We start from the raw sequence: 20,559 nt of genomic DNA, 5'->3' as shown, positions 1-20,559 counted from the left end.
TAATTATAGTAAATACGTACTGCGTGCGTGACTCGAACCGGCGCTCGCGTACGGCACCTAATCGCCTAGCTACACGCCACTACACGTCTTCCCCTCGGCCACCGGGCATCCCCAAAAAAGGATGCTTAATAACCGAGCTTATTACGTGCAGAGAACGTGAAACCCGTCCACGCGATACGCGCCACACAGCATGGCCAGAATGCGGCAAAGGCCTTCAGATCTGGCTGTAGTAGGATGGTGAAAGTAATGGCAACTATGGCCAGATCTGAAGGCCTTTGCCGCATTCTGGCCATGCTGTGTGGCGCGTATCGCGTGGACGGGTTTCACGTTCTCTGCACGTAATAAGCTCGGTTATTAAGCATCCTTTTTTGGGGATGCCCGGTGGCCGAGGGGAAGACGTGTAGTGGCGTGTAGCTAGGCGATTAGGTGCCGTACGCGAGCGCCGGTTCGAGTCACGCACGCAGTACGTATTTACTATAATTAGACATAGTCTTTACCTTGCCGTTTATTCGGTGTTATTTGCTTACTTTACTTCCTATGTCGACAGCAACTATGAGTTTAAAAATTATTTCTCAGTACTTATTCACTGTTAAAATGCTGTACCATTACTTTCACCATCCTACTACAGCCAGATCTGAAGGCCTTTGCCGCATTCTGGCCATGCTGTGTGGCGCGTATCGCGTGGACGGGTTTCACGTTCTCTGCACGTAATAAGCTCGGTTATTAAGCATCCTTTTTTGGGGATGCCCGGTGGCCGAGGGGAAGACGTGTAGTGGCGTGTAGCTAGGCGATTAGGTGCCGTACGCGAGCGCCGGTTCGAGTCACGCACGCAGTACGTATTTACTATAATTAGACATAGTCTTTACCTTGCCGTTTATTCGGTGTTATTTGCTTACTTTACTTCCTATGTCGACAGCAACTATGAGTTTAAAAATTATTTCTCAGTACTTATTCACTGTTAAAATGCTGTACCATTACTTTCACCATCCTACTACAGCCAGATCTGAAGGCCTTTGCCGCATTCTGGCCATGCTGTGTGGCGCGTATCGCGTGGACGGGTTTCACGTTCTCTGCACGTAATAAGCTCGGTTATTAAGCATCCTTTTTTGGGGATGCCCGGTGGCCGAGGGGAAGACGTGTAGTGGCGTGTAGCTAGGCGATTAGGTGCCGTACGCGAGCGCCGGTTCGAGTCACGCACGCAGTACGTATTTACTATAATTAGACATAGTCTTTACCTTGCCGTTTATTCGGTGTTATTTGCTTACTTTACTTCCTATGTCGACAGCAACTATGAGTTTAAAAATTATTTCTCAGTACTTATTCACTGTTAAAATGCTGTACCATTACTTTCACCATCCTACTACAGCCAGATCTGAAGGCCTTTGCCGCATTCTGGCCATGCTGTGTGGCGCGTATCGCGTGGACGGGTTTCACGTTCTCTGCACGTAATAAGCTCGGTTATTAAGCATCCTTTTTTGGGGATGCCCGGTGGCCGAGGGGAAGACGTGTAGTGGCGTGTAGCTAGGCGATTAGGTGCCGTACGCGAGCGCCGGTTCGAGTCACGCACGCAGTACGTATTTACTATAATTAGACATAGTCTTTACCTTGCCGTTTATTCGGTGTTATTTGCTTACTTTACTTCCTATGTCGACAGCAACTATGAGTTTAAAAATTATTTCTCAGTACTTATTCACTGTTAAAATGCTGTACCATTACTTTCACCATCCTACTACAGCCAGATCTGAAGGCCTTTGCCGCATTCTGGCCATGCTGTGTGGCGCGTATCGCGTGGACGGGTTTCACGTTCTCTGCACGTAATAAGTTCGGTTATTAAGCATCCTTTTTTGGGGATGCCCGGTGGCCGAGGGGAAGACGTGTAGTGGCGTGTAGCTAGGCGATTAGGTGCCGTACGCGAGCGCCGGTTCGAGTCACGCACGCAGTACGTATTTACTATAATTAGACATAGTCTTTACCTTGCCGTTTATTCGGTGTTATTTGCTTACTTTACTTCCTATGTCGACAGCAACTATGAATTTAAAAATTATTTCTCAGTACTTATTCACTGTTAAAATGCTGTACCATTACTTTCACCATCCTACTACAGCCAGATCTGAAGGCCTTTGCCGCATTCTGGCCATGCTGTGTGGCGCGTATCGCGTGGACGGGTTTCACGTTCTCTGCACGTAATAAGCTCGGTTATTAAGCATCCTTTTTTGGGGATGCCCGGTGGCCGAGGGGAAGACGTGTAGTGGCGTGTAGCTAGGCGATTAGGTGCCGTACGCGAGCGCCGGTTCGAGTCACGCACGCAGTACGTATTTACTATAATTAGACATAGTCTTTACCTTGCCGTTTATTCGGTGTTATTTGCTTACTTTACTTCCTATGTCGACAGCAACTATGAGTTTAAAAATTATTTCTCAGTACTTATTCACTGTTAAAATGCTGTACCATTACTTTCACCATCCTACTACAGCCAGATCTGAAGGCCTTTGCCGCATTCTGGCCATGCTGTGTGGCGCGTATCGCGTGGACGGGTTTCACGTTCTCTGCACGTAATAAGCTCGGTTATTAAGCATCCTTTTTTGGGGATGCCCGGTGGCCGAGGGGAAGACGTGTAGTGGCGTGTAGCTAGGCGATTAGGTGCCGTACGCGAGCGCCGGTTCGAGTCACGCACGCAGTACGTATTTACTATAATTAGACATAGTCTTTACCTTGCCGTTTATTCGGTGTTATTTGCTTACTTTACTTCCTATGTCGACAGCAACTATGAGTTTAAAAATTATTTCTCAGTACTTATTCACTGTTAAAATGCTGTACCATTACTTTCACCATCCTACTACAGCCAGATCTGAAGGCCTTTGCCGCATTCTGGCCATGCTGTGTGGCGCGTATCGCGTGGACGGGTTTCACGTTCTCTGCACGTAATAAGCTCGGTTATTAAGCATCCTTTTTTGGGGATGCCCGGTGGCCGAGGGGAAGACGTGTAGTGGCGTGTAGCTAGGCGATTAGGTGCCGTACGCGAGCGCCGGTTCGAGTCACGCACGCAGTACGTATTTACTATAATTAGACATAGTCTTTACCTTGCCGTTTATTCGGTGTTATTTGCTTACTTTACTTCCTATGTCGACAGCAACTATGAGTTTAAAAATTATTTCTCAGTACTTATTCACTGTTAAAATGCTGTACCATTACTTTCACCATCCTACTACAGCCAGATCTGAAGGCCTTTGCCGCATTCTGGCCATGCTGTGTGGCGCGTATCGCGTGGACGGGTTTCACGTTCTCTGCACGTAATAAGCTCGGTTATTAAGCATCCTTTTTTGGGGATGCCCGGTGGCCGAGGGGAAGACGTGTAGTGGCGTGTAGCTAGGCGATTAGGTGCCGTACGCGAGCGCCGGTTCGAGTCACGCACGCAGTACGTATTTACTATAATTAGACATAGTCTTTACCTTGCCGTTTATTCGGTGTTATTTGCTTACTTTACTTCCTATGTCGACAGCAACTATGAGTTTAAAAATTATTTCTCAGTACTTATTCACTGTTAAAATGCTGTACCATTACTTTCACCATCCTACTACAGCCAGATCTGAAGGCCTTTGCCGCATTCTGGCCATGCTGTGTGGCGCGTATCGCGTGGACGGGTTTCACGTTCTCTGCACGTAATAAGCTCGGTTATTAAGCATCCTTTTTTGGGGATGCCCGGTGGCCGAGGGGAAGACGTGTAGTGGCGTGTAGCTAGGCGATTAGGTGCCGTACGCGAGCGCCGGTTCGAGTCACGCACGCAGTACGTATTTACTATAATTAGACATAGTCTTTACCTTGCCGTTTATTCGGTGTTATTTGCTTACTTTACTTCCTATGTCGACAGCAACTATGAATTTAAAAATTATTTCTCAGTACTTATTCACTGTTAAAATGCTGTACCATTACTTTCACCATCCTACTACAGCCAGATCTGAAGGCCTTTGCCGCATTCTGGCCATGCTGTGTGGCGCGTATCGCGTGGACGGGTTTCACGTTCTCTGCACGTAATAAGCTCGGTTATTAAGCATCCTTTTTTGGGGATGCCCGGTGGCCGAGGGGAAGACGTGTAGTGGCGTGTAGCTAGGCGATTAGGTGCCGTACGCGAGCGCCGGTTCGAGTCACGCACGCAGTACGTATTTACTATAATTAGACATAGTCTTTACCTTGCCGTTTATTCGGTGTTATTTGCTTACTTTACTTCCTATGTCGACAGCAACTATGAGTTTAAAAATTATTTCTCAGTACTTATTCACTGTTAAAATGCTGTACCATTACTTTCACCATCCTACTACAGCCAGATCTGAAGGCCTTTGCCGCATTCTGGCCATGCTGTGTGGCGCGTATCGCGTGGACGGGTTTCACGTTCTCTGCACGTAATAAGCTCGGTTATTAAGCATCCTTTTTTGGGGATGCCCGGTGGCCGAGGGGAAGACGTGTAGTGGCGTGTAGCTAGGCGATTAGGTGCCGTACGCGAGCGCCGGTTCGAGTCACGCACGCAGTACGTATTTACTATAATTAGACATAGTCTTTACCTTGCCGTTTATTCGGTGTTATTTGCTTACTTTACTTCCTATGTCGACAGCAACTATGAGTTTAAAAATTATTTCTCAGTACTTATTCACTGTTAAAATGCTGTACCATTACTTTCACCATCCTACTACAGCCAGATCTGAAGGCCTTTGCCGCATTCTGGCCATGCTGTGTGGCGCGTATCGCGTGGACGGGTTTCACGTTCTCTGCACGTAATAAGCTCGGTTATTAAGCATCCTTTTTTGGGGATGCCCGGTGGCCGAGGGGAAGACGTGTAGTGGCGTGTAGCTAGGCGATTAGGTGCCGTACGCGAGCGCCGGTTCGAGTCACGCACGCAGTACGTATTTACTATAATTAGACATAGTCTTTACCTTGCCGTTTATTCGGTGTTATTTGCTTACTTTACTTCCTATGTCGACAGCAACTATGAGTTTAAAAATTATTTCTCAGTACTTATTCACTGTTAAAATGCTGTACCATTACTTTCACCATCCTACTACAGCCAGATCTGAAGGCCTTTGCCGCATTCTGGCCATGCTGTGTGGCGCGTATCGCGTGGACGGGTTTCACGTTCTCTGCACGTAATAAGCTCGGTTATTAAGCATCCTTTTTTGGGGATGCCCGGTGGCCGAGGGGAAGACGTGTAGTGGCGTGTAGCTAGGCGATTAGGTGCCGTACGCGAGCGCCGGTTCGAGTCACGCACGCAGTACGTATTTACTATAATTAGACATAGTCTTTACCTTGCCGTTTATTCGGTGTTATTTGCTTACTTTACTTCCTATGTCGACAGCAACTATGAGTTTAAAAATTATTTCTCAGTACTTATTCACTGTTAAAATGCTGTACCATTACTTTCACCATCCTACTACAGCCAGATCTGAAGGCCTTTGCCGCATTCTGGCCATGCTGTGCGGCGCGTATCGCGTGGACGGGTTTCACGTTCTCTGCACGTAATAAGCTCGGTTATTAAGCATCCTTTTTTGGGGATGCCCGGTGGCCGAGGGGAAGACGTGTAGTGGCGTGTAGCTAGGCGATTAGGTGCCGTACGCGAGCGCCGGTTCGAGTCACGCACGCAGTACGTATTTACTATAATTAGACATAGTCTTTACCTTGCCGTTTATTCGGTGTTATTTGCTTACTTTACTTCCTATGTCGACAGCAACTATGAGTTTAAAAATTATTTCTCAGTACTTATTCACTGTTAAAATGCTGTACCATTACTTTCACCATCCTACTACAGCCAGATCTGAAGGCCTTTGCCGCATTCTGGCCATGCTGTGTGGCGCGTATCGCGTGGACGGGTTTCACGTTCTCTGCACGTAATAAGCTCGGTTATTAAGCATCCTTTTTTGGGGATGCCCGGTGGCCGAGGGGAAGACGTGTAGTGGCGTGTAGCTAGGCGATTAGGTGCCGTACGCGAGCGCCGGTTCGAGTCACGCACGCAGTACGTATTTACTATAATTAGACATAGTCTTTACCTTGCCGTTTATTCGGTGTTATTTGCTTACTTTACTTCCTATGTCGACAGCAACTATGAGTTTAAAAATTATTTCTCAGTACTTATTCACTGTTAAAATGCTGTACCATTACTTTCACCATCCTACTACAGCCAGATCTGAAGGCCTTTGCCGCATTCTGGCCATGCTGTGTGGCGCGTATCGCGTGGACGGGTTTCACGTTCTCTGCACGTAATAAGCTCGGTTATTAAGCATCCTTTTTTGGGGATGCCCGGTGGCCGAGGGGAAGACGTGTAGTGGCGTGTAGCTAGGCGATTAGGTGCCGTACGCGAGCGCCGGTTCGAGTCACGCACGCAGTACGTATTTACTATAATTAGACATAGTCTTTACCTTGCCGTTTATTCGGTGTTATTTGCTTACTTTACTTCCTATGTCGACAGCAACTATGAGTTTAAAAATTATTTCTCAGTACTTATTCACTGTTAAAATGCTGTACCATTACTTTCACCATCCTACTACAGCCAGATCTGAAGGCCTTTGCCGCATTCTGGCCATGCTGTGTGGCGCGTATCGCGTGGACGGGTTTCACGTTCTCTGCACGTAATAAGCTCGGTTATTAAGCATCCTTTTTTGGGGATGCCCGGTGGCCGAGGGGAAGACGTGTAGTGGCGTGTAGCTAGGCGATTAGGTGCCGTACGCGAGCGCCGGTTCGAGTCACGCACGCAGTACGTATTTACTATAATTAGACATAGTCTTTACCTTGCCGTTTATTCGGTGTTATTTGCTTACTTTACTTCCTATGTCGACAGCAACTATGAGTTTAAAAATTATTTCTCAGTACTTATTCACTGTTAAAATGCTGTACCATTACTTTCACCATCCTACTACAGCCAGATCTGAAGGCCTTTGCCGCATTCTGGCCATGCTGTGTGGCGCGTATCGCGTGGACGGGTTTCACGTTCTCTGCACGTAATAAGCTCGGTTATTAAGCATCCTTTTTTGGGGATGCCCGGTGGCCGAGGGGAAGACGTGTAGTGGCGTGTAGCTAGGCGATTAGGTGCCGTACGCGAGCGCCGGTTCGAGTCACGCACGCAGTACGTATTTACTATAATTAGACATAGTCTTTACCTTGCCGTTTATTCGGTGTTATTTGCTTACTACCAAACTTAGCCCTGTGGAGGGTAATCACCATTATAACATTTTGACCTGGAGTCTGGCAATAACCAGCATATTTAGCACAGGCAGGGGGCTATATATCCACAGATGTGTAGTCACAATTTTCTGTTGAAATCAGTCCATTGAATAGCGTTCTAAATTTGCCTGATGTACTTGCCCCAGAAGTGAAACATTTACCCCACTCTTCCCCAGAGTGAGTTGAGTCAGGGATGAAACGACTGGAGCATAATGTCTTGACTGTGTTCTATTTATGTAAAATGTCTAGATATTTTTCAATCAAATTAACCATAATGACAGTTCAATTTGGGCTTCTTCACTCCCAACTCTATTCCTAAACTTACCTCTCCAGTGCCCCCTATCTCATTGTATATTCTCCTCTTCAGTATATTTATAATTATCTGGATCTGGAGGTACATATACAATTGCAATGTGGGATGGTGTGTTCGGGTTTAGATTAGGGATTGGGGAGGTGGGGACTTAAGTCTTTCCAAAAACCATATTCCTTGATCATTTAGAGATTTTGTATACTGGTTCCTACAAAATACTACCACTTTTCAGAATGCTAAAATTCAGAAAATGTTTTTTTCCATCTTATGGTATTATTACTATTTAACTACTCAGCAACCTCGTTATAACAAACATTTATATTAAAGAAAGTTCCTGATATAATTGACACATTGCATTTCTGCTGCTCATAAAATCTAGTGTATTACGTGCTTCATTATAGGGAACACTTCTCTATAACAAACTAAAGCTATGTCCTCAAAGAGTTTTTATAACAAGGTTACAGTGTTTGGTCTATTTGTAGCACATGTAATTACGTGTATGGCAAAAGGGTGTCTGCGTTCTAAATAAGTTGTCTGTGTACGATAAATTAGTCCTAAGTAGGTGTTATGATTATTCTTTATTAGGTGATGGCTGGTACATGTATAAATTATTCCTTATTAGGTAATGGATGGTATAAATTATTCCTTATTAGGTAATTGCTGGTATAAATTATTCCTTATTAGGTAACAGCTGGTATAAATTATTCCTTATTAGGTAATTGCTGGTATAAATTATTCCTTATTAGGTAACAGCTGGTATAAATTATTCCGTATTAGGTAATTAATGGTATAAATTATTCCTTATTAGGTAATGGATGACATCAAGGCTGGATTGCAGTATGCATTTCAAACCAAGAATCCTGTAACCTTTGCTATTAGTGGTACTGGACACGCTGGCATGGAAGCTGCTCTTATGAATATCATAGAACGAGGAGAAGTTTTTATGTCAGCTGTGAAGGGACTATGGGGAGAAAGAGCTGCGGACTTGGCAGATAGATTAGGTTAGGTTTGTAGACTCATTTTGAAATGCAGTTATGAGGTTATGGTGAGACAGCCATAGTTTGTGTTAGAAATGTTTTGGTTTATCGTGTTTAGTATCATCATATTTCTACTTGTAGGTGCCGATGTAAGAAGAATAAGTAAACCACTAGGTGAAGTTTTTTCACTTGATGATATTGAAAAGGTAAGTAATGTTTTCAGTGTTTCTCCTTAGTCGGGTACCATGTAGTTAGCATGTACATGTATGCAAGGCTGAGATATGGAAGACTAGATATGTTCTTGTATCAATACAATGAAAACTCTCAATCAAGCAATTACAACATTCCAGGATCTGTTCTATTCTATTTTGCAAAGACGCATAATTACAGTTGTCAGTATGACATTACATAATGGTTTGGTGGTTGTCTTGTTATATTTTCATGTGGGAAAAAGATTTTTTTTTTTCATCTTGTGCAATGTATAGTAATAATTAACAAAACCAGGAACTTTTATGTTTGTTTTCAGGGACTTAAAGAACACAAACCATCTGCATTGTATTTGTGTCATAGCGAGTCGTCTAGTGGTATACTACAGCCTCTAGAAGGCATGGGACCACTCTGTAAAAAGTAAGACAGTTTAAAAAGAATAAATCAATGAAAAACTTAAAGATGTGTGGACTGATTTCTTTACACAGATACATTGAATGTATACTTAAAGCCCAATAAGGTCTAAAATGGCTGATTAGCGGCCCTGTTTCAGTAGATTTTTCATATACATATATTTCAATGTCTCTTACTCTGGTATGTATAAGATTATCCGTAAAATGAAAACAATTCAACAATTTGCTATTATCACGCCACGGACATTGTTGACTATTTGCTCTCTAAGCTTCAATTTCACATTGACACAATGTATTGCCAACGAATTGTACATGTATACATTGCACCATTACAGGCCTGAAAATGAGGCTTGGTATGCAAACTAGTCAGCACTAGCAAGGGCATGATAAATTTGATTTGCATAATGTAACTTTTTTTTTTTACCATTCAAAAATTTGAACCAACTAAATTTTTTCATAATTTCTTTAAAATATAAAAAAAATTAAGAAAAATATATAAAAACAGATGAAAGGTTGCACTAGTTTCGCCGGGAAACATTTTGACCAAAGATGGCAAATTGGTGGCCGTTTTGTTGTAAAATACGTCTCCATCCATGCCTGGCATGTTTATTGTTCAACCATGCTTTGAAGGCATTACATCATTAACTTCTTTAAGCTTACAAAACGATTTGATTTTTCATTCATTTCTCTGCTCGGTCTAATCTATATTTCATGTAGATTGTTATAACATGAATTGCATTGGGATTTTCCGTACTGGATTATCTGTCTTCAGATATTTTATTTATTTTCAGATACAACTGTATTCTGATAGTTGACACTGTGGCATCTCTTGGTGGCGTACCATTCTTCCTAGACGAATTAGGTAATTAGAAATGAGGTTTTGTTATCCCAGCCAGAGATGTTATGCAACGAATACATCCAACATTCTAAATTTCAACAAAACACAAACTTAAATTGTTTTTACTCTCAGCGTAAACGTAACTACAGTCATGTGGCTGAAAAAATGTATATAACGTTTCTTCGGATAGAATAAAAAGTGTCTACATCCCCCTCCCCCCACAAAACTAACACCCCACCATATTTATAATGATAAACCCTTTAGTCCGAGTTTATGGAAATTTGTTTTTTCACATTAATGTTAATATGAGACTATTGTATCTTGTCTCTAGATATTGATCTGGTCTACTCGGGTTCTCAGAAGGTCCTGAGTGCACCACCTGGAACAGCACCAATAACATTTGGTCCCAGAGCAATGTGAGTCAAGTCAAGCCATCAATGTATACACATCAGCACTCTGTCTAAACAAAATTTACAAACAACTTACTCGGTGACCTCACTAAGCTGCTCAGTAACCTCACCAAGCTTGATGACAAAATTTTATCATCTCAACAATTTTAAAATTTTTTCATATGTTGACATGTAACAAAATTATCAGTTGAAATAGGGTTGTCATGCATTGGGCCATTCCAGTTTATATCTGCACCCCCCCCTGTTGATGTTGTTGGATTTCCAACACTGTATGATGGGGAAAATACCCCGGAATTCCAACTGTATATGGAGAAACAGAATCTGGAAATCCAGACAAGTATGGAAAAAAAAATCCTGGAAATCCAGGCAGTTATGGCTACTTAATAAAATATGACCTAGTTTGTCTCGCCACATACCGGTTGATGAGGTTGGATTTCCAACAGTATGACTAAAAAAATTGGGCCAGTATGAAATAGTTATTACTGAAATTAGAGCTTATCAACACTGTGAATCAGTTTGGCTTTCCATTATCAAATATAAAATTTTGAACTTGGTAAATTAGCATATGATGAGAGTTGTATTTGGAAATCCTACTCTGTATGGTGGCACAATGGAACTCATCAACACCATAAGTAGGAACTATAGTTTTTGATTTCCATTACTGTATGGTTATTAGGTGAAATTTGCTTTGAAGAAACACTGCATCAAATGAGGTGAATTCTCTGTGAAGAATTTACATATACCGGTAAATCTGAAACCAATGTAGTCATTATTCCGTAAATTACTGCTTGTAATAGAATTCTAAAGGAATTGATAAATTCACAATTATATTTGAAGACTTACATTGATTCTGATGCCAGAAATTTTGTTATTTCAGAGAGAAAATTAAAAACAGAAAGACCAGAGTGCCTTCATTTTACTTTGACTTTGAAGGGTTAGCAAACTACTGGGGATGTGATGAAGGTCCTCGTAGGTGAGTATACTCATTTTCCTCATTCAAAAGTGTGTGTTCTTAGTATTAATGTTTTAAACAAAGGAAATTTTTGCCTCATATTGAATGCAAGCGGTAATTTATTGGTGGTGTTCAATCACAGATTCTCCTCATTGATCTTGGCTCATTTCAGCACTCAATTTGTGTGGTGGTTTTCAATTTCTATGATTTTTATTTGAATCGCCTGTATCTGCTTCTTCCGGCATACATTAGCATAGTTTATTATCACCAGTATTTGTTTCTAATCTTCTCCTAATATATTAATAAAATGCAAGTACATGTAGAGTTCGTGAATAGTTGCGTTTTTACGTAATGGTGGGGAAATTTCAGGATATTGTTTTCAGTTTGCAGAGAAGACGACAAGACAAATGTTAGGGTTTTCTGTGTAGTATGTGTGGAAATATGAACATATTGACTCTTTGTGACCATACATTATATCTGTATGACCATATACTGACATCATTATGACAATATGGCCATACACTATACCAGTGTGGTCATACTGAAATCTTTGTGGCCATATATTTTATGTATGTGGACATAGTGACGTGTGTTGCCATATATTACATGTATGTGTGGCCATGTGTCTCTGATATCTCTATGGCCATACATATCTCTATGGCCATTATATTTCTATAGCCATTGTGTCACTTCTGTGGTCATTGTGAAATCTCTATAGCCATTGCACCATTATGACATTCCTATGGCAACTATGACATCTCTCTGTCCGTGGTGACTCTTCTATGGCCTTTGCGACACTTCCGGATATGCCTATGGCCATTGTGACATTTCCATGGCAATTTTGACATCACTATGACCTTACATTGAGTTCTAAACTACTTATTTGTATTTATCCATTTAGATATCACCACACTGCACCTATCAATAGTATGTATGCACTCAGGGAATCATTGGCATTCCTGGCAGAAGAGGTAAGGACATGCACCCACCTGCAAGAATTATTACATATACCATATTTGCTCTATTAGTAGCGCTTGCACTTTATGTAAATTATACTAAGATGTTTCAATGATCCAGTATATAACAAATGTGATTTTTGGTACATGCACAAATGTATATCTGCACTTTTTATGTGCTTCTAATAGCGCAATTATGGTATTTTTAACAAATTTAAAGCAAAAGTATCAACAAATTCTATACACTAGATTTCGTATTGACTAGCTAAACAGACTTCTCGCATGCCACTGAAATATACAAAAACCATGTGCTGAGGGCAGAATTACCGTACTTATTCGGGTAAGAGCCCATGCCTGGACAAACGCCCACCCCCCACTTTTGACACAATAAAGAAGTTGAAGTCATATCCGGGCACACGCCCAGGGGGTCTTTTTCTACACAAAACAAAAAACAAAAACAAAACTATTTTCTATTCGTTGACTGTGGTTGTATTAATAGTTGACTTTCTTGAAGTCAGTCGTGATACTTATAAAAATTGTTAATTGCGTAAAACAAGGAGTGAACGCAAAATAGCTGTGACAGCTTTCTGCCTTCAGGGCAGCACGTTCACCGCTGATTTTTTTCAGAATCATAACAGTCAGCAAGTCTATAAAAATAAATATTAAAGCAGAAACGGTAGTTCTCTTTTTGAAATATGTCGTGGCCGTTTGGTTTGTGCTTCCTTAGAAACGATTCAAGCAAATCGTATAAGAAGAGGCCAGAAGAGCCGCTAAGCAAGTGTCGCACTTGTTCGGCTTTAGCGTCGTCGACAATGAAAACAATGTTGCAGTATTGTAGCAACCCGTACCGGGGAGAAAGGTTGAAATCCGTGGATTAAAAGTGCTAAGTCCAAATTGTGTGGGACGATATCGACGAACTTCAGGAATAAGTTGTAGGGATTTTGTTCGACGGCTACAGTGACGCCGGCTTGGACATTTGAGGGTTTTGAGTTTGACGAAGATGGCAAAGAACGTACAAATAAAGATCTGAGATATGTTTTCAAACAGCTATGAATTTTTATAATTTTTACTGTGTAAATTTGTAAATTAATATTGATCTTGCATGACGGTTGATTCGTAATTTGTCGAGACCGAAAATCATTTTACGCAGTTTAACCCCTGACATTTTCATTCATTTTGAGTTCACGCGTATTGGGCGTGTTTGTCGGCGGGAAAATCCAAATTCAAATTCACATTATAAGCAGTACATTATTTTTGTTTTACCTCTAGTGTTGCATAGTGTTCATTTATTTCCGTTGCATGTTTTCATTTGCCGTTCTATCCCCTGCCGCAGTTCGATCTGCCTGTTGTCAATTTTCGCGAATTTTCTTTTTTTTTGCCGGGATCTCCTGGCAAATGCCCACCCCTTCTTTTTGGCAATTTTCCATGTTCAAGACCCTGGGCTTATACCCGGATAAATACGGTATGATCATAAAGGGGACATAACAGTCATACGCACTCTGAGGACCATCTTAACAAAATATTCACAATTCTGCTACTTTTTGTAGGGTTTAGAGAAATTTTGGGCACGGCACAAAGAATGTGCTGAACTACTTTATAAAGGTGTTGAAGATATGGGTTTGAAGATGCTTGTTCCAAATAAGGTAAGAAGGTAGTCAAAATATGGAAACTAATGCCAAATATGGTTAGGCGACTGTCAAACAGATGGATTCTATTTCCAAATATGGTAATGAGGTAGTCAAAATCATGGCATCTACTCCCAAATATGGTAAGGAGTCTGTCAAACACAAGGATTCTATTTCCAAATATGGTAAGGAGGTAGTCAAAATCATGAATTCTATTTCCAAATATGGTAATGATGTAGTGTTAAAATGTTATTTAGCTGTCGCTACCCATTCGCCCAAGGCTAAATTTATTGACAATTGGCTGAACAAAAATTAAGCTAAATGATTCGCTGTATTACTTATATGTGGTTCCCTTAGAATCCATAACAAAGTAATTCTTTAACATACATGTAACTTTTTTTGAAAAAATGACAATGGAATTAATTCCATTGGCAATCAGGTCAGTTAAGTCAATTAAGGTAGCGAGAAGGGAAATTTTCACTTTTTTCTTGATTTTTCAAAAATTGATAAAACGTTTACTTTAGACCTTGATACATCATCCCAGGTTTACAAAAGATCGAAATTGCGAAATAACGTCGCTCAAATCAGTGTTTTAAAACGCTAGCAGAAAAGACTACAACTGCCGTTTGCATATTGTTTATCTTTGAAAGGGTTTAAATGATAACATCTTATCTGTATACTCCGTTGTTGACGATTCTGATATAACGGGTGATAAGCTTCCAGTTGCAAACAATGAGTGTTTATCTAACGTCCATTGTCAGCATTATTGTTAGTCAAGACTTCGTCGGAGAAACATGGCCATACAGTACTCATTTCGCCCAACCTTCCGCTTTTACATCGACCGCTTAACGCTTAATTTCCGACCATGCGGTCTTGTCCGACCGGAAACCGACCGCATTTTAATCGCGTTTTTTTTTTTTTTTTTTTTTTGGCTCGCTCGCTCATTGAAAACACCGACCGCTCGTCCAAACACTGATCACTGGCGCAGCAGGGGTGGTCGAAATGGTGGTTTTGATAGTAAAGTGTGAACGTACAACTAACTAGTATTAACTATTATTAAATTCTGAACGGCACTTCAAATCTAATAGTTGTATGACACTTGTATCGTGAAAGCAACTGAACTGGGACCTCTTGTTACGTGTTTTGGGTGCTTGTTCTAAATGTAATATGTTATTTTATTTTAATGAGACAATCACGTGAAAAAAAACATAGGTAACTCATTTTGACAGAGCAGAGAAACGAGGAAATGTTAATGATTAATTCCAAAAATAACGATACCGAATCCATGTCGGTCCATGTCTGGTAAAATTTGACATTCAATTTTTAAAATTAGGTCACGATCATTGAATGACTTCGGCCTAAACCGTATACGTATACGTAAAATTGTTCCCACAAAAAATATTTTCGACTAAAAACGGCCACAGGCCCTGAAAAAATCGAACAGAGCTTGACATGTATGAATAATTTATTGGGCTTAAAAATTTAGTTATAGCCATAGATATTTGGTGGCCAGTCGATGAACAATTTCGAAACTCAAGATTCACACGGCTGCGAAAGTAGAACATTCCGGAGGCGGTGAAACGGAAGAGCCAAACTTAACGCATAAAAATAGAACGCGTATTTTGACCTCTGTGGCCAACCAATGGCTGATCACAATTACGTTTGCGGTCGTTGCCAAAGAACTCCGCGTCCATCGCCTGGCGATGCTCTTCACCCCCCCCGGAATGTTCTACTTTCGCAGCCTAATCGCAGATTTTTCGAAAAACGTCGATTAGTAGAAATGTTCCTATTTTGGGCGGATTATTGATAGAGAATAATGTCTTTATTACACGGTCGACAGACATTCCAAACAATCAAAATTATCAACGAAAGACTAGGTTTATTTTAGGCTTAGAAATATATTCTTTCAGTCAGCCCATGCATGGAACTGCCATTTAGCTTCATAGTCCTTCAGCTTGTCTTCGCCTCGGAGGAAAACAACAATAATTATACAAAACACATTGCGAAGACTCAATAATCAGGAAAGAAAACCCAGACAACCATGTCGTACTTGTGTTGAAATACATTTTGTATTTCACGTCAGAATATTGTTTAAAATAAAATATTCAGTCCAAGCCAAATCGAGGCCAAAGGATCAGGTTGCGTGCTTATAACTTTTGTCAGCTGTTCAACATCTATAAAAACCATAAAGACAATTATAAGACAATGTGAACCTCGGAAATTTTTCTGTTAGTCCGAATTTTAAATGCGTGCGAGCGAGCGGTGATATTTCGGGGTTTGCGCGGTCGAAAATAAAACTAAATAATTGTCCAATTCAACAAGCGGTCAAAAAAGCGAGAAAAAAGGTGTTTGGAACGCGGGAGCGGGCGGGAGGTAGTGCAAAATGAGTACTGTAAATTTGCGCAACTTTCCTTTAAATCGTTTTATTTTCCAAGTCAATATTCTATTTTACTAATACACTGTACCATGTTTTCTAACGCAGTGGCGAAAAAAAAGCGTTGACAGATGAGGCAAAGAAAAATCTGCCACTCAGTGTCACACTCTGACACAGCAATTTTGTTTTCAAACATCGGCCATTTTGTTTCACCATGAAAACCGTTTTATTAGATCACTTATCAGAGACACTTGAAGGATTAGCTTGTTTGTAAACTGTCAGCGTGTACAGTGGGACAGTAATGTTTGTCAGAGGATTATCCCTCGTTATTCGTTTGCATAACAATGGAAACCCGAACGTTCCTGGAGTGGGGACTCAAATGCCAGCAGTTTTCTTCATTTTTCACGCTCGAGCATGAAATTATTCATTATCAGACACTCTTTATGAGCTCTATGATATCAGTGGTTAATATGTTTGGCCATTTTTAGTGAATATTTATAATAATGCTGCAAATCTACAGTGTTTTATTAACCAAAACTGTTTTTCGCGTTTTTCTCGAATTGAAGTTTCGATTGAGTACGACTCATTGGGACCGCCGCCAAATCAAGTGCGTTCGGACTAGGACATTCAAACTCGCAGTTATCGTTCAATAGATAATGATGGTGAAAAATATGTCTGGGTTTTTAAAGAAAATGCTTTGTCACAGAATAATAGTCTGTTAAAGGTGTCAAGTATGAAATAAGTTGAGGACAAAAAAACAAACCTGCATAGAAATCGGAATAATAGGTCTTTTGATTATCTGAGACGCATTTCAATGGACTTGATTACGGACAATGCATGACGTAAATTTCACCAGGAAATTCCGCAGTGTGCTCTCGCAATCGCGTACTTAGTCATTTTTACAAGGTTCGCCATTTTTGATGTCACGTGATAATTATGTAAACAACGACTGTCCAGTTTGTGCGAAATTGTGCCTCTATACTTAGTCTTTTGAAATATATAAGCTAAATTACTCTTCTGAACAACACAACAGACAGAGAATGTTTTATTCGAAAATGTCACAAAACCCTTCTCGCTACCTTAAGTCAATTTTCAAGTTTAAAACTGTTTTATTACAACACAACACAATACAATACAATACAACACAAGGACAGACATTAACCCTTTTTCCGGTCAAGTCTGTGAAAAACTGCCGTCAATATGGGTATGCTAGAAGTTACCACTCCAGCTAGCTAACTGGTTAAGCCGTTGAAAAACAGCCTGCTATTTAGGTTGCTCAGACGGTCAAGCGTTTATAATACGTTGTACGGAACCTGATATTTTACATTTGCGAAATTATGGAGGGAGAGAATTTGTTTTCGATTCCGTCAAGTCAAATAAATTAACCAAGTAATAAAGAATGTAATTCTATACACTTGTCTGCTCATTTCACTATTTTACCGTCACAACGCGACGTTTGCGACAACGTAAAAAAAAAAACGCCTTGACCACATTGCAAACTGCAGCATTACAACCGTATTTGAACGACACGATTCACGATTATAACGGTAGTAACGTATTTTGACCAGCTTGGCAAATAGTCCTGGCACTTAGAATGAATAGCATGACGGATTCCAACGATTGAGCTTGGAATGTCGGCAATCACTAACGTAAAATTACCGGGACAGCTGGTGGGAAATATTCAAGTCCTCGTGATTTCACCGTCTGAGCTAGCATATGCAATTTTATGTGTATGCAAATTGTAACCAATCCGTGTTCGAAAAAATAACATATTTATTTACATAACAATAAATATTCAAATTGTGGGGAGATGCAGTCTTGTGGACATCTGGTCGTTCAGTATAAATATGGCCGAAGAAAGTGAGATAAAGCCCAGACTCGCTGTGTGCCTCCTTTCCGACACGTACGTTAATATGCTGTCCTATACAGATAGGAAGTGTTTTATGAAGGCAAGAAGGAAACTGAAGAAAACGCGTGCAGTGGTACGGGGAGTGATAAGTTTGACATTGACACAACAGATTTTTCACCAGCAAAGCGTGGAAAAAGAAAGAAATCCAAAGCAAACCGTAAAGTGGTTGAATCGCCAGCTGCCGACAAAGCAGACGCCGAAGAAACGGAAGTTGGTCACGCTGAAATACAACGTGCCGTCGAAGATGTGATACAATTTTTGCAAGACAATGTTTGCGATTCGGAACCGCCACAACTGCCAATGCAGAAAAGCAGGGGCCTGACCATATCGACCCAGCGAGTACGCAACAAAACGTTGATGTCACCAAAGAAATGGTACAAGAAAATGTATTCGATACAGAACAATCAACACTTGCGAGTTTCCCCGAAAAACAAACTATTAAAAAACTTGTTGTGTATGCACGCATCGCCAATGGACACGCGTGATGATGAACTTGTATTGGACGAAAAAACAGGTGAGCTACGACACAAAATACCAGATGACTTCATAGTTGCCAATGATGACGATACAGATTCAGAAATCGATGAAGATCGTGCTGAGAATGACGATTTTTTAGAGCAACGTTGCCCACCTGTACTCGATAGCGACATTGAAATTGAATCCGACACAGAAATTGGTGCTACATTCAATTATGTTGCCTCCGGCACTGGTGAATGGAGAATGGCCACGGAGGAAGACGGCGATATATTTACTATTCCAGTTTTTGAACACGAACCTGGACCAACTTTCGAACTGCCTTCATATGCTCGTGAGGTGGAATATTTCTACAAATTTATCCCACCAGAATCAGCAATCGACGATTATTGGTCGAGTAACCCCTTTCTGCAGAATATGGGAATTGCGTCAGTAATGACTCTGGCCAGATTTCAAATGCTAATGCATTAATTTCATTTAGCTGATCCAGTAAATGACCCACGGCAGGATCCTGACATTGAACGTCGTCGTCAATGATCAGAGGCCGACCCGTTGTATAAAATCAACCCGTGGCTGAAACCCGTACTCAAAAATTGTCGGCGATACTACCAGATGGGACAGGAAATTTCGATTGAGGGTATGATTAGATTCAAGGGACGGTCCAAGTTTAAGCAGAGATTGCCCCACAAACCCGACCGTGATGGCTTCAAAATATGGCAGGTGTGCGACTCATTGCAAACTTTGAACCATATTTGGGGGTGAAATATAAAACTACAATTGAGGGGAGAAAGAAAGAAACTGGGACAATCAAGAAGACAACACACCGGTTGCTACAGCCCTTCACAGAAAAAAAACCATATTCTTTTCTGCGATTCGCTTTTTACGTCAGTTAACACAGCTCTTGAATTACAAGACGAGAAAGAGTACATGGTCGGTAGTTTTAGCAGACGAAATCGGAAAACCATGCCGCCGCAATTAATTCCTGAGGGGAAAAGCAAGAAGCTGAAATTGAAAATTGGTGAAATGAAAGCAGCAACTAGACCGGACGACACTATCAATATTACTGCATACCAGGATGACAGCGTGCAAATATTGATTTTAAATACAGTCTATCCCCCACTGGCTACGTCTGCAGAAGCAGTAGATGACGAGAGACACGTGCCTGTATCGTTACAATGTTACAGACATCACATGGGTGGCGTGGATCGTTCTAACCAAAGGCGAAAATACTATCACACGGGCAGAAAAAACAATCGTTGGTGAATCTACATGGCCTGTTACCTCATAGATGTCGCATTGGCCAATGCTTATGAATGTTTCAAGACATTGAATCGCACGACTAAAGTAACGCACAAATTCTTCAATATCCACACAGGTAAACAACTGATTGGTGGACACTCGAGTAGAATTCAAAAATCCATAAGAGAAGTTGGCTCTCTTCCAAGTTACACGTCATTTATTTGTAGTGAAAACATGGATTCGCACGAAATATGCAGACTATCCGGGCGTCAAAAATTGTGTAAGCAGTGCAACAAGGACAGGAGAAAAACAGCTAGTGGCCGATTATCAGAAACATCAAAAGGATGCCCAATTTGTAAAGTTCACCTTCATGCGGGCGAATGTTTCGCTGCTTTTCATCACAACATGGCACTGAGGGGAAAACGCACCGTGGGAACACAAACACGAAGTACGGAAGAGCAGCCCTCGACATCAGGCAGACGCATGGGAGCAGCCCGCCGGGGTGGACGACTAAGAAAGGCGTACAACAAATGAATTTGGGACTTGTTACAGCGTCACGAACTGTACAATAGTTTGAGTTGGTGAAAATACGTTATCGTTAATTTAGTTTCATGCTCAGTCGGTATTTATACGTTTTAATGTCAGGATAGTTCATCGGGTCTAGTCAGTGGA

At 41.1% G+C, this 20,559-nt stretch overlaps 1 protein-coding gene across 2 annotated transcripts in view; it reads left to right on the top strand.

The window, feature by feature from the left end:
• LOC100374584 (alanine--glyoxylate aminotransferase-like) overlaps positions 1–20,559 on the top strand; it is a 36,448-nt gene that overhangs the window by 4,137 nt on the left and 11,752 nt on the right. For both annotated transcript variants that reach the window (XM_085490498.1, XM_085490499.1), the window contains exons 2-9: positions 8,322–8,514; positions 8,632–8,696; positions 9,017–9,117; positions 9,902–9,972; positions 10,280–10,364; positions 11,236–11,331; positions 12,212–12,281; positions 13,814–13,909. In XM_085490498.1, the coding sequence (XP_085346624.1) occupies positions 8,322–8,514; positions 8,632–8,696; positions 9,017–9,117; positions 9,902–9,972; positions 10,280–10,364; positions 11,236–11,331; positions 12,212–12,281; positions 13,814–13,909 (777 nt within the window). The remainder of the gene's footprint in view (positions 1–8,321; positions 8,515–8,631; positions 8,697–9,016; positions 9,118–9,901; positions 9,973–10,279; positions 10,365–11,235; positions 11,332–12,211; positions 12,282–13,813; positions 13,910–20,559) is intronic.

This window comes from Saccoglossus kowalevskii, chromosome 15, assembly GCF_978046115.1.
Source record: "Saccoglossus kowalevskii chromosome 15, keSacKowa6.1, whole genome shotgun sequence".
NCBI classification, from domain to species: domain Eukaryota; kingdom Metazoa; phylum Hemichordata; class Enteropneusta; family Harrimaniidae; genus Saccoglossus; species Saccoglossus kowalevskii.
This window is presented reverse-complemented; position numbering and strand designations above follow the sequence as displayed.